The sequence below is a fragment of the Panulirus ornatus genome, chromosome 23 (genome assembly GCF_036320965.1).
Source record: "Panulirus ornatus isolate Po-2019 chromosome 23, ASM3632096v1, whole genome shotgun sequence".
NCBI lineage: Eukaryota > Metazoa > Arthropoda > Malacostraca > Decapoda > Palinuridae > Panulirus > Panulirus ornatus.
Window position 1 is genome coordinate 23,524,612 of NC_092246.1, and position 15,336 is coordinate 23,539,947.

General features: G+C 45.8%; 1 protein-coding gene across 3 annotated transcripts in view; it reads right to left on the minus strand.

Moving 5' to 3' along the window:
* LOC139756926 (synaptotagmin-like protein 5) overlaps positions 1-15,336 on the minus strand; it is a 252,541-nt gene that overhangs the window by 224,819 nt on the left and 12,386 nt on the right. The window contains exon 1 of one of the 3 annotated variants that reach the window (XM_071676858.1): positions 7,416-7,709. The exons of the other annotated variants lie outside the window; for them this stretch is intronic. Within the exon in view, the coding sequence (XP_071532959.1) occupies positions 7,416-7,420 (5 nt within the window). The 5' untranslated portion in view covers positions 7,421-7,709. Of the gene's footprint in view, positions 1-7,415; positions 7,710-15,336 lie in introns of those variants that run through there. 3 annotated transcript variants of the gene reach the window in all.

Consider the following 15,336-nt stretch of genomic DNA (forward strand, 5'->3'; position numbering starts at 1 on the left):
GAATATGCCAGATAACTGTCAAAGGCCGACAGCTGATCATTTACAGGTCTTTATATAGTCTCAATGAATGTAACTTGTTTACCTTCAATTTGAGGTGTGTGGATAGCTACAACCTCACCTGCCTCTCCCAAGCCTTCTCTCAAACCTAGATATGGTGGATGACAACTCAAAATATTGCTTTAAGGAGCCCAGTCTATGTTATTGAGTTGATACAAAAAGCATAGATACAGGACTGGGTATACTGCGAGGTGTAATAACTTGTTACCCATTCACAACAGTTAAGCAGGACGTTTGAGGGACTGAGACAGCCTTCGAGAAACAAAGCCAACTATTACGTGTAAGTGGAGGAAGAGAGTGAGGCGGCATGAAACGCTATGACACAACGCTAATCTCCACAACCTGTGCCTGGGCAGACCACCAGCCCAACCCTCACTCGACCATTCTGTACATCATTACATCCGCCAACATTTCGTAAACTCTTCCACTGTAACAGTTTAACGTATAGGGAACTCTCTCTTTCCCAGCCATATATGTGGATCAAAATATAACCCCAGACATGGTAGCAGTAGCGAGGGCTTTAACGAGATCATGATCATGATTAACGAGGTGGCTGGCGCTCGAACACTCCACCTCTGTAAAAGGAGGCAGCAGTATGACCAACTCCCACCACGCGGCCTTACACGGCGTCCTCCCTGTGGGGGTAGGTCCTGCGGTGCTTTGTGTCCGGTAATGATGGAGACTGCGGAGTTAATGGTGATCGTTTGGGTGGTTAGGTTTACGTAAGACAAGTGGTACAGGCAGCGTCATGGTTATTAAAGTGATTCTTTTTTTCAAAAGGTATTTGTTGTTAGTTGTTCCAAGAGCACAGCCGATGTTACAGTAGTGATGAAGTGGTGAGCGTTAGTGACAGGTGCTGTGGAACTGGTCCTGGTTCACAGGTTGTAGACCATGCCTGAATTAAAGCAGATTCACATACCACCAGCCACTGTTGTAGCAATGGTGTCAACATACAGGTACTGGTGGTGGTAGTGGTAGTTCAGCCCATGATGGCAGTATGGTACCATGACGGTGGCGATGGTAGGAGCAAGAAGCTTCCGCTGATCAAGCTGGGATACCTTCAATTTATACGACAAAAAGGTTCACTTTACACTACGTACAGCATCAGGATCTGGGGTCTCAGCAATAAGTACACTTCGTGAAAAATAGTTCCCTGAAGAACATCTAACATCAGGGTTTATAAAGTCTATGTCAAACTGAAATATTGCTTTTACTTTGCAAGACATCAAGAGAGAACAGAACGTTACGCCCTTCTGTACAATGTTCAATCCATGATGAAAGGCGTTACTTTAACAAATATAAATTTCACGCAAGAACTACACTGATATCAAAAATATTAAGGAACACAGGGAGTGGGGGGTCTATAATTAATATCAAATTAACTTGTAATGAGGTTATATATCATAAGAGATTTCAATTCTCAATAGAAGCTTTGTTCTCTGACATTCTTTTAGAATAACATGGTAAAGCTCTTTGAGTCTGCAAGATACTAATGTTCCAAGGAAAGGTTCTGTACTCTATCACTGGGTTAAGCGGCTTGTGAGGGAGATGCGTGCATGGGTTGCTGGTATGCAGGAGAGCCGGTCCCGGCCAGGTATCTAAAGATGGCCCGTTAGAATCCTGCCAGTATTGGTTGCCTAAATCACTGGGCAAAGTGGACACCTCCGTCCACGAGGAAAGAGGGTTATGCGCGTTACCCCTCAAGTTTCCCCTGTCGCGTTTTCTTTAATGTTCCCGCGACTTAGTTTTTACGTATATTACTAGACAAATTTTCTAAACTGCCACATGTCATCACCTCGTTTATCATAATTGGTTTTCACTGCGGGGGACAAACATAATAAAGGATATCATCTTGCATTAATGAGTAAATATAATCCTAATCAAATATTTACATATCTATTACGAAACAAGCCAATAATTCATCTACAGCCGTTTCCCGCGTTAGCGAGGGAGAGCCAAGAAACAGACGTCCTACGGTTTGTATGGCCGTAATAACGATAATCATAGAGGAAATTGGGTTTATTCTTCAAAGTTTCTCTTCGTCTGGCAGGCTTCTCTGAGCTGGGGACACTTATGTAAGCCTTCTCTGCTTGAACATTTCCCTGTCCATTAAAGTTCGGAGACAGAAACTACAGAGCATGTTCAAGATGGGTTTACTGACGCGCTCAAGTGTTAGAAATGTTTCTGGTATGTTGAGGTCAAGCTCGTAGCTCGAAATCCCAGGACTCTCTGCTTCCTTCACTTCTGGCTTACAGCGCTGACTGTACTTCACGATCTGTTGCTGATGACCACTCCAAGATCTTTCCTTCACTTTGGACGACAGATCATGTGGCACTTTATAGTTCTGTACAGTAATCTTATCTCCAAAGTGTATACATTTGTCAAGTTAAACTTTGACTTTTCGCCGAACACTGTGTTACTTTCTTAAGGTCTATTCCTACCAGTCGCACTCTTGTTCACCAACAGTTCCACCTCCTATTCGTGCATCGCCCACAAATGTTCAAAGTTTCCATATCAAGCTCATATCTGGGCCACCTAGGAAGATTATAAAAACAATGGGGCCAAGGATTGATCCTTGAGGTTCCCCACTTGCCACCTTCAGCCAGGCGGAAGCTTCCACATTTAAAAACTCCACGTTTCTTTCTGTTGGTAAGCAATGTGACTTTGAGTTAGCCAGCGGTCTCTTGTGTGGTAATTCATTAAAAGTCTTTGGAAAGTACATTACGCCAAAAGGTACGAAATATTACTTGGTGTCATATCTAACTTTCAGAAAATTCAATGTTATCATTTTGTGTTTGTTTTTGCTGAAGTCTCGCTTACACAGTTATCATAACACGTTCCTCTAAGTATCCTGAAAATTTATCTTGTTATATTTTACATCAGCTTCCCTAAAACCGCTGCCGAAGCAAATTCATCTGAGCTATCTTCTGGTACTTTGGTGTGTGTTTGTTAAATACTTGGGTAATGGGATATATCTACCACCGTTTGACTTCTTTTAAAACACATTGCCTTCATAATACACAAATCTTTCACGTCGATGATACGATCACAGCAGCACAGCTGATCTGGTGCATAAAGCTAATCTACCTCAGCATCTCGTGAGCAGGGAGGGTGACTGTGGGAACGCTATGCTACGGTCGATGGCTCAAAGGGTGACGGTCCGACACGATGGCTGGTTAAGACAACTGTCTCCGGGAACTGCAAGAAGTTCCCTCCCTCACCACCCACACTGTTCCTCCTCCTCCTCCTCCTTTCACGCTACAACAGCTAACGGTTGGTGACGCTTGATCGCCGGTGACGTCTTAACGTAGCCAACAAACGAAACAGGAGACTGTCATCAGGCCAGCCAGCCAGCCAGCCGATCAGAAACACCGGGTGAAGGGGGCACCAACTCTCCCGCCCACTCTGAGAAGGGGAATTTATTGGTAATTTCCTGCACAGTAACTGCTGGATCTTTAAGGAAAAGTTTATCGTTCAAGAGTTCTAAGCACAACTAACAGGTGTTTGAGTGCTGAACAACAGTAGAGCTAACAGGTTGAATTTAACGAATAAAAAAAAATGGACTTCGTGATATGATATAAAATTTTCTATATGAAAATAGGTGGATTAAAACATTATAAGAAAGGAACCTTGAAGAAAGAGAATACCTGAAGTGAATATATATAAATCTCATGAGGACGACGGAGTTAGAAACATTTAAGAAACGTGTTTGTTGACATGGCAAGATAATTCACTACACCACAAGTAAAGGTGGACCTCACCATCACTGGCGGAGTAGGACAAACAACAGACAAAATACTCGTCTGAAAGCCTCTCACTGTTAAGACGCACACAAAAATACCTCTCCATTGTACAATGCAAATGTAAAATCTTGTCTCACTGTCTACCAGAAACACTAATTAGTTGTGGATGACTGCCACTCTCTAGGCCCAGGTAAATTGCCGGTCGTTGGACGCTGGGGAAAGAAAAAACCTTGGCTGATCATAAAAGCCACATGGTAGCCAGCTGTTGGCCACCGCCAGCAATATCATCGTTGGCTGTTAACACTGACAAAAGACTCGTTAACCGCTGGAAAGAAAAACAGAATGCATCGTCGTCCGCCAATCGCAGGTCACCAATTCTTGTGTTGCTGATGACAAAACAAAATCTACACGTTCGAGTAACCAAACCAAGATGTCAACATAAGTGTTATCATATCTGTATTATACAGTAACTTGTGTATAACTATTCCCGGCTACTCAATAGTCGATAGCCTCTTTAAATCGAGAACTAACGTTCAACGTGTTGTGGTTACTGACCATGAAACAGCCCGGCCCAACCTGGGGACGGACCCGCATAGGTTCGAATCCTTGGCGTGAGAGTCGGCCTATACCCAACGCAGATGTTCATCTCCTCAGGGCTGGTCAATAAATGGGTAACTGGCTTAGTCTGGTGTGTGTGTGTGTGTGTGTGTGTGTGCACATTACAGTAAAACCATGATACACATACACAAGGCTGAAACGGGGCCACACGAACGTAAAACTCTCCCCCCCCTCCATAACGCACACACACATTAATCACAATAATCAGGACAGTAGTCACTCAGTGGAAGACGCAGAAGCAGCTGATTGGGGTCAGGCAGACGCCTTGCTCGGTTGGAACATTTAGAGGATTAATTATCTAACCTTCCTGTAAAACATCTATTGTCACCAGGTCAGTAACTCCGGGTTGAAAACCCCCGAGTCAAAGACCAGCGGCAGGCGCTCGAACCTAACCTGGAAATAAAGGTATCGTATTCAATACATGAGAGTTGGACAACCGGAACGGTCATTGCCGATGTCAGACTCTTCCTGAAATAATTAACTCAGCAAATCAAGGATCTCCTCCTCTGGAAATCATATGCCCTCTGTGTCGAGTAAGTCAATCTAATGCCTCCTAAAATCCATGTAGATTAATTTATCATATAAACAGAACATCAGAACCACTTCCTGGGGTTCCTAAGGTCACTCTTGACAGAATTAGAGAAGGAAGAATATCTCAAACGAGAGAGAGAGAGAGAGAGAGAGAGAGAGAGAGAGAGAGAGAGAGAGAGAGAGAGAGAGAGAGAGAGAGAGAGATCAGTACCTGTAAAATCCAGAACAATTCCTACTTACACACCAACACAAAAAAGCTAAAATGAACACGCGACTCCTGACCAGAGGGAGAAATGCTGGAGAAAGCAGGAGAGAGGAGGGTACCATGAGGTTAGCAGACTTGCCTCCTCTCTGCCCCTCCGACATGCCAAAGTCTCATCCCATGATCACCACACACGGTAATGCCTACTTCTAACACCCCATCCCTGTGTTCTGGTGGATCTGCAGGAGCATTATGATTAACTATCCTGATCTACTATCCTGTTTCCATCTATGGTGGTCAGTTGGCAAGTGACCTCTGCTTCCCTATCCTGGCTTTACTGTCTGGGGTTAGCAAGGGCCAAATGAAGGTTTCTGATATTGAATGATACGCCCGAGCATGACGGGTCTTGTGCTATGATGAATCGGTTTTCTATCGCTAGAGATTAACTCGGACATGTGATGGAAGTAAAGCCGCTCCATCAATGAGCAAATGACCTCCTCAACCAATCACAGAACGTTTCGACTTTTCTAATGAAAAGACACTTCGTTTTCTATACAACAAACGAGGCGCCTCAACATACGCAATTAGGACATCTTTTCTCAGCTTATCAGAGAGCGTCTTGAGAGAAAGAGAACAGTTTTCTACACCAATCAGAAAACGTCAAACCACTGGCTGTGGCGGCGCGTCTGGTCAATCAATAATCAACTTTGTCAAGTGTGGTGGCCGGCTATACACCACCTCCCACCTCAGCCACTGTTCATCATGTTCCAGACATGACACTCACCGGCCCGCCTCATGAGTGTCCACCAACGGTCGTGATGCTCCACCAGCGACTAATCACCTGACGATACATCAAAACAATACGTAGTATGACTGAGAAATCCGGGACTCTTATCTCTACACCTCCACACCGTCGGCCTGCGACGTTCATCTATGATCCGTCGGCTTGGGTCATCCGTCCAGTCAAAAGTCAGAGTAGGAAGGTGTAGTTGTCCCTTTCCTATCAGGCTGCAACACTTCCATGACCTCACGATACTATCTTCCGGTCAAGCAGAACTCGGCATCACCAGTCATCCTGCCCTTGTCTTTCTGTTTGTCTCTACCAGCTGTTGACATCAGTGATATTCTAACGGCAACTTTTATGTCATATGATTTACAACGTACACTCGTTCCTTGAAGGCATAAGATTTTTTTTTTAATAAATCTTTTACGTTGTGTACAGACGGAAAAAAAAAATATCTTCCTGAGCGAGTCTGATGAATTCCGAAATGATCACTACGTGTTGTTTCGGTAGGGTTAGAAAGCGTGAATTTGAGACAGATTTACCAAGAACTATGGTAGCTCCACTTTGTAGTTATTTCCACTGAAATATATCAGTTTAAGTTATCATAGCAAATGACAGGAAATGTCGCAAGCAATCGATCCATTACAATGTTATGAAAGTAGACCTACTAATGTAAAGCCAGACCGATGGTCATTTCTCAAAATGCTTTGTTCGAGGTGTCATAATGTTTCACACAAAGTGGCAAGTTACTTTTGTTTTGCCGTATACTAACATAACATACATACATTCTGCTAGCAACACTAAGAGGAATATCTTTGTATTAAATCTTGCTCTTGAATACAAGGAGTCCCAGACATTCCCAAATCTACCAGTAAGTAACTTCTGCCATCTTATAACAGATTATGTTGACCTCACTAATAACTCTGAGTCAACCCCTACAACACGTGCCTCTCTGGGTCATCAGTTATGAAAACTGGCTCAATCCACCATCCCTCTGAACCACCATACAGAACCTATGTCTCCGTCTCAACAATACTACTTCTTTCCTGTAAATCGTGTGGTTAGAGAGGAGAGAGGAAGAGGTCGGGGAGGAAGGCATAATTCTGCAACGGAGGACGCAGCATCTCTACCTCACAACACCCCTGGGTCAGATGCCACAGTACCTCTGGTTACAGCCCCCTACCCCACAATACCCCTCGCCCAGGTCAAACAATGCCACTGGCTCAAACCCACTGTACCCCTGGCTCTCCCACAATACGTCCAGCTCGGCCACCACAGGACCTATAACTCCATCATAGCACCTCAAACTCAACCCACATTTTATCTGGCGTAACTCCACAACCCCCGTGTCAAGCCCACAATGCTGGTGCTACCAACCCACTGAGAGTATACATACCCGGATAAAAAGAACGCAGCATAATGAATGAGTTTGCTTGGGTTCAAAAACTGAAAGACGTCTATTGACACAAGTATTACTTACCTCATGTTGCCTGTTATATGTGAGGGAATCTTCTAGGGTATATCCTGGGTATGCTCCACTTAGATAATATGCTTCATGGTGTTAAATATCGAACACAATATTTACACCAGGTAAGCTTTTTCAGATTTTTTTTCATTTGCATACCAGGTCAAACGAATCTATTTTCAATGGCACAACTTTCCATCCACTGTTTCTTTTGCACTTGTATCAGCACATATCTGCAGGACACAGACAGGATCAAGGGCACTCTAGCTGAAAGAAGGATGGAGCGGAGAGAACCTCTCACAACTTATCTCTCCGACGCCCAGGCGTAAACTACTAGCCTAGCCCGCCCGGCGACGGCGACGCTTCAGCTCGCAGTACTCGGCAACACAGATGCCATGTATGGGATTTACAGGTTTTTGGTTTCCTGGTTTCTTCGGCTGCACGTTCGAGTAGTTTGTTTAGTCTACACCAGTTGTTAACCTTTTTGTTGTGAAACTCTTGGAGTCAGACGAGGCCTTGCATTCATCAATGCTGCCTGGTTCACTCATTCATAAAACGTGTTATCTTTAGCTACGATCTCTGGAACCACCAGTCACAGAACATTGAACTAACCTACACGTAGAGTACCCAAACTGTGCCAAATATATGAGGGCTTCCACCCGTAAGTGAACGCCAGCCGGTTGTGTGAAGCCCTTGGACATCTGGCAATGTCAAACATATCAATGGACTTCCCGAAACGTGAAATTTTAACATCATCAGCCAAGCGCCGCTGGTTGCCGCGCCTGACTTTGCTGCTTACAATAGCGCCACAGCGATTCTGGGTTCTGCAGAGCTTCCTGTATATAATTTGAACAAACATATCGTTCGTAGTTTATTTCAAGCCGGGTATTAGGATTGGAGTTTACTACGGGAAGTTATGAGAACATCCACTTCATCAAAAACACAGCGGTGTGAGTGTCAGGGATGAATTTATTGATTGCTAAATAGTACCCGCGCGTGTCCATGCGCTTTGTGTGCGTATCTACGCACGCGCACGTTTTCATCACAGCGACTTTTTTGAAAAGCAAGACTTATGTGAATAATAAAAGATATATCATCATGACCGTCTAGTGACCAATCTGTTCTTTATGAAACTCCCAGTAGTTAGATCAATCTCTCATGTTAGTGGGGTCTGTAGGTAAAATCAAATCATGCTTATATACTCGTCTGCTAAACATGGGTTTATTCACTTTTCTCATTTCAGTTTTCTACAACAAAAACTATGAACAATGGTAATCTGTTTCCGGCATAATTAATATCCTTGCCAGGTGCCCTCATCATGCAGACACTGGGGGGACTGCAAGAACTGCCAGTCTGCGCGTCAAATGCAACAAGGGTTGCTGGTTTGCGCATCACAGATGAATCACCTGCGTACGCCATACGTAGAGATAACAAGACGCATGTTATGCGATGGCAATCTTAAACGCATCATCCAGAGGTGACCAGAGGCGTTCCACTCCGATGTGACCCGGTTACTCATGATGCACACGTGGCCATCATGTGTGTCATGCAACTGACACATAGTGATGGAAAGGCAAGATGCGATACACTAGGGGATTGGCTAAACTGCGCATCATGCGCAGGCAGAGGCAGTCAGACTGGGCATCATAGCGGAGTGAATCATGCGGCCAGGTGCGCAGGCGGGCAGCGCAGATGGCCAGCCTGCGAATGCAGAAGCCGCGTCCTTTGTGTGATCCAGGACCAGCCAATGAAGTACTGGAGGCCATGACCCGTGCTGGAGCTGCCGTGCAAAGTAATAACTTGTATCTGGGGGCTTGGTCGTCAGTCCCCCCAGGCTTACGACGCTGAAAAAAAAGAACGCTGCCGCGGCTCACAAGAGGACTTTAAATGGGAACCAGGCAAAGTTCACAGCTGCGGAGCTTGCATCTCTGCCTGGCAACGATCTTTCGTTATCAACACCCTGATGAGTTAATCAGATCTGATGGACTATGATTGTAAACCTTAAAGGTAAAATATGGTTTGGTTGGAAATAAGGACAGAAGACAACAAGGTTCCGAGTTATATTACCGTGTCCTGAGGAGGGTCACTATGATATACGACACTCACATTGCCTACAATACACACCATACGTAATCTATACTGCAAGTCCCTCTTCTTAGGCATAATGGAACAAGATCTTTAAGTATTCCTAGTGTGTGTAAGGATTAGCCATGATTTAGTATGATTCATAACCTGTCGTATATGGCAACACGCACGGTTGGGTATGGGCAGAGGCAGCGCGGCTGCTGCCAGAGGCACGATATTGACGCCGCTTAGGAACCAAAACACGACGCCTCCGTCTGTGATGACGTCTGCGGGTACAGGGTGTAGTTGACAACACCAGAGCCACCTGGGTGCGGCGTGGAAAAGCTCACATCCAACAGTTGTCGCTGGTGAAGGGGAGAGTAAGAACTTCATAAATGTTCTTGTTTTGCTTCTAGCAAATCTCTTGCAGGACGCTCACAGATAAGGCAACGGGAGGGCAGGTCATTGCCGACTAGGTGTCCCGGTGGATCACTAAAACTACTTCCCATGCAGCTAAAATTATCTGCATAACATCAGCTATAATTAAAGTAAATAATATCTTCTGAAGAACTCTGTAAGCATCGCTCAGTTCAAGGTATACCCAGCCTCGGTCTAGGGCTGTGGTAAGCTTATGCTATCCCTTTCAAGAACAAAGAGAGAGAGAGAGAGAGAGAGAGAGAGAGAGAGAGAGAGAGAGAGAGAGAGAGAGAGAGAGAGAGAGAGAGAGAGATCCTTGTCACCGCAAGTTTACATCACTCGCCACTAACATCATCATCCACCCCTGCACACTCCACCAAATCACAATACATACCAGCTACACACACCACATTGTATACTCCATAATTAGAAACCATAACACATACTCACTGAGCATAAGCCACAAGTTTCTTCAACACATAATCAGACTTTAATACACCCTACAGAGAAAAACATGTATCCGCAATTCACAAGGATCGAGCTGCGCTTCACACCAAAACAATGCAGGATTCACAAGGGTGGGACGACAAGAGTCAGCCTGATGGACGCGATCCCAAAGAACAACAAAGACGTGTTCACAACCGTAAAGCCAACAAGTGGGAACTGATTCCCAGGTTACGTGAAGACAGTCACTGTTGATTCTGGGAAGTAGGTCAGGTTCAGGTGCATAAAACCCCACGTTAAAACACAGGCGACCCCAGGGTTATGACAACACGCCAGTCTTCACCGGGACACAGTCCCACGTCAGAGGAAACTAACACGGAAACGATATATCATGGTAGGGGCATCATGTATAGAGCTACGTGTCATAACGAAAGGCACCCAGTAGCGCCTGAAAACAGACAGCTCACACACAAAGCTTTTTTAAAAGATCAAGAATTCTAACAATGGGCACATAAAGCTAGCTCTATAGAGCCACATATCACGATAAGCCCCCCACACACACACCCTCACATCACAGCAAAGTCCATTCAAACTGAACCCTATAGTTCTAAGGCACCAGTTGCGATAACAGCCCTCAAACAACACCAGGTTCATGAGGTCATGGTTCATACGGACAAAACCGCAAAGTTGTCATAAACAGGATCCAACGTTCACATGGACATGAAGTGTAAGATTCACCGAGACATTACGGTGTTCACAAGGTCGGAGCCGTGGGTTCACACATTTCAGAGTCAGTCTCACAACACCGCTAGCTATACACAGACAGAACCTCAGGGTTCAAGGGCCAGACAAATAGGCAATCATGCGACCTCTTAATGCTATACCTCTCTTACCTAGACGGGTAACAACCCCCCCCCCCCACCACCACCACCACCACCATAATTTGTAAACACAAAAGCGGCAACACCTCACCTGGTATACAATACACTTCGAGATACCTTAACTACTTTGCAAAATTATCTGTAAGTTATTTTAGAGATTAATCGGATAGAGTAGTCTATGTTTAGGTAAGTAAAGTTGTTCTAGGTATGTATATGCATAATCTTACGCAGCTGGCAACCTTGGCCCCGGTGATGAGTTACCAGTTAGTGAGTCAACAAGTCTAGACATGCAAACGATCTAGCGTCTCTAATTGGTCAAGGCAAAAGATTGGCATAGATACTAAGGAGACTGATAACAGGGCTATTCCCTGTACAATGATACACCAATTTCAGTTACAAAATCATATTACAGTTCCATACGCCTGACCCAGTTAACGCATCATACGGGCGCTTCCAAGGTAATGTCATGATGCCATCTTAGGTCATGCCATGTAATACGTCTTTTCCCTCAAGATAATGATTCTTTAATGACTTTGAATTATCAGGGCAAGGGACTGTTAACATGATGATGCTCTGCTGGTAGGTAGGTTAGGTATGAACAAATATCACAAAATACTTCATGGATTTCTTACAAGGAATACTAAATGTACATTCCTTTTATCTTTCACACAAGTGTTACCGGGCTCCGCCTGCTCCAGGTTACACCATGAGTGAATAGTCACCCTTGGCGAGGCTGTAACGCTGGGAGTACAGTCTCTTCAAAGAACTTCTCGCTCCAAAAGAGTCCACATTTTCCTCTTACTAGAAGTGGCGAAGACTTGGGGCGCAGGAGCTTTTACAGGGGTCTTGGATAACATCGGAGGTCTTTCATAAAAATTAGTTCTGGGGTATTATATATTGTTACAGATCTTTCATATATGTTTGCCGGTTCCCACTTTGGTGAGGAAGCGTCAGAGACAAGCAACGGAGCATCGAGGCAATGTGGTGCAAATCTTAGAACTAAAACAGCTTTCCCAAGAAGTTTAATGCTGAGATCAGAGGCGGACTGGCCAGAGAAGTGCCATGGTGCACATTCCTAAACTGGAGGTGAGGATATATCCGGCCCAACATTTCTCACAAAGCCTCGTGATACCCAGAGCAGCAGCTGCGATACGTGCTAGCAACATGAAGTTATCACCAGAGGTGCCTCCACCATAAACCAACACGGCACCCGACCCTACATAACCTTCGCCCTTCTAATACTGGCTAGATTAAATCCTGGATCCAGAGGGCTGGAGCCAACCGTGTGAGATGGTCTGGAGGCTCTACTGGTTCCCCTGTTGTTTTGAGTCAGCTGCTACCCCAGGGGCTCACACCTTACTCAAACACGTCTTAGGATGATCCTTCACTACGGAACGAGGGACTGGAGGACTGCGAGGTCGGAATAAAGTACAACTCGAGTCGGACAAACTGGTTATTGAGGTTAGCTACAGTAAATACAGAGTAGTAACGATGGGAAGATGAGAACAAGGTAGAGTAGACATCTTCACTGAGGAAGTGGCCGGTGAACACCTGTGTCTCATTTGTGTATCACATCTGGCATCCCTGTTGCTCGTGCCGTCTCCTCACCTGTCCCCAGGTGGCGCAGTAAGTGTCGCACTCCTGCCCGCCCGCCGAGGACTCATACATAGCCAAGTAGCAAGGGCGTCCTTCACCGCCTCCATATGGCGTGCGGCAAGTGGGTCCTCGCCCACACACTGTCTCCTGACGTTGTCTTCCTCAACCCATGTCTGTCTCCTTCTAATGTCTTCCTCAACCATGTCTGTTTCCTGACAAGCTCCTCCCCGCACAGTGACATCCCCCCATTATCTCTCCGTAGTTTTCTTCCCATTATCAGTATTCTGGAACTGTTATTCTCCCATACTCAGACTTCTTCTCACACAATAAATCCTTCCCTGTGTAGTCCTCCTCACACAGTCACAGTGCCTCCTGTATAGTAGCCATAACCGTTTTAAACACATTTGCTACTCCTCCCATGGTGACTGAGTATGGCTGACCCACACTTACGTTCTTCCTCAGGCACAGTATACTGCATAACACACTCCCTCACACACCTGGTGAGTGTCTGCCACATATCCCACACTCAGCCGCTGATCATCTGTCCTAAATAAGACAGACACTGACAGAGAGGCCAAGGGAGGGTTCCATGTATTCCTGGCAATTCAAATGAGACGCACAAAACCAAGAAATGAAAGCGATATGGACGGACGAACGGACGGATGGAGGGACGGAAGGAAGGACGAACGGATGGAGGGACGGAAGGAAGGACGGACGGATGGAGGGACGGAAGGAAGGACGGACGGATGGAGGGAGGAAAGGAGAGAAGGACGGAGGAAGGGAGGGAGGGAGGTAAGGAGACAGACGAACAGTGGCAATCCTGCATGTCCAAGTGAGTGACACAGAAAGAAAAAAAGACAAAACCCTATAATCTGTAGTAGACCCAGTGACGCCTGACACCCGTGTCGTAACACCGTGACTGTCTTCTTTTCAGAAGATAAAAGACGTTGGTGAGGGAAGGTAAAGTGGAGGACCAGACGCCAGTCGTATAGTGACAGGCACCGTGACACATCACCTGCATATTCCTTCCTCAGTCCTCCTTTTGGGAGACCAGGGCAGCGGAAACGCGGGGAAATTGGTAACTGTAGTGAAGAAAACGACAGTGCTCCGTCAGGCACGACCCAGGAGAGTTATGGGGCTGTCCTGTGGGTGGTATGACAGGGGACAGTCCATCGGTGGGACCACGGTGGCCAGCCAACATGGGAACACCCCAGGCTGTTAACACACACTACACACGACTGAGAACTTACCCTAACCATAGTGTACCTGAAGGCTGAAGTGAGCGTTGGTTAGTGAATAAAGTAATGCCTTTGTGTTACCTTAACGTGTGTAGTGGTGCTTCCTGGGAATCACATAACGGACCAGGTCTCCCCAACACAGCCTCACTGACAGGAGACCTCTCTTTCTTCCCCTATACAACTCTCCCATTCCACCTTGCCACCAAGCCTTCTCCACAACGTACTTTCCCCGACAGAACTCCCTCCCTTACCTACAGCCCACCCGTCCCTCACAGCTAGCCTTACCCATCATACCCCCAACTAACACCTCCCTCATAGCTTACCTTACCCTAATTTCTACATGAGAAAATGTCTACACATTAAAAAGACATTTAACGACCAGAAACGACGGTATGAAATTGAAAGGAAATGCACATATAGCAACCTGAGCAACATATTCCCACGTGTAGTAAAGGCAAAGATTATCAGTATAGTCTAAAATATGAAAGAATAAAATCAAACTTAAACCAATACTTTCGTTAAATCTATGAACGGTCAACAGACTTGTTTCAATAAGGGAAGAGATTAAAGGTAAGTATTCAGATGTGAAGCATATTCTATATCCGCTTCAGATGTGATCCTCCTCCCAGGTAAACCTATTGTACTGAGAGCAGGAAACCTTTCCATCAGCGACTTTATACAACATTTCGGAGCAGTGGACTCTCTCCATACTTTGCAACGTTCCTTCTTACAACTTTTTTTTATTCCTGACGGTTGCGGAAGTAGGCGGTAGGGGTGGTTGTGGGGTGTTTGTGGGGGTGTCATCTACTCTACTATCCTGTTTCTACCATATGATAAGACAATGACATCAGATAACTTCGTCGTGGACCATTAGATCTCCTGTCATCTGTCCTTCATCACGATGTCCACCTCAACCTACCCTACCTACCTACTTCCTCCCTTCTCCTCGAGCCTGGCGGTCTTGCCGTGGTAGAAGGAGTCCCGGCACTGGGCCCACCCTACATGGCGTGAGCCGACACATTAGGCGGTGCACGGCCTCACCCTCGCCTGGCCACACCACCACCACCTCCATCTCATCTCCGCCATATACAGTGGCTATCCTGCTTCCCTGTCTGCCGGACCACCACGCTAACTACCCCGGCAGGACCTACCTACAAGGACCTCCTGAATCCACAAGGACCATCTAGACCTACAGAGACCTTCCGGACCTGCATGTACCTCACTGCATGTCATGGACTCACTCATGGGTAACTGTTAATCATGAAGGACCTGGGAGTACCTGTACTGGTAAGTGGT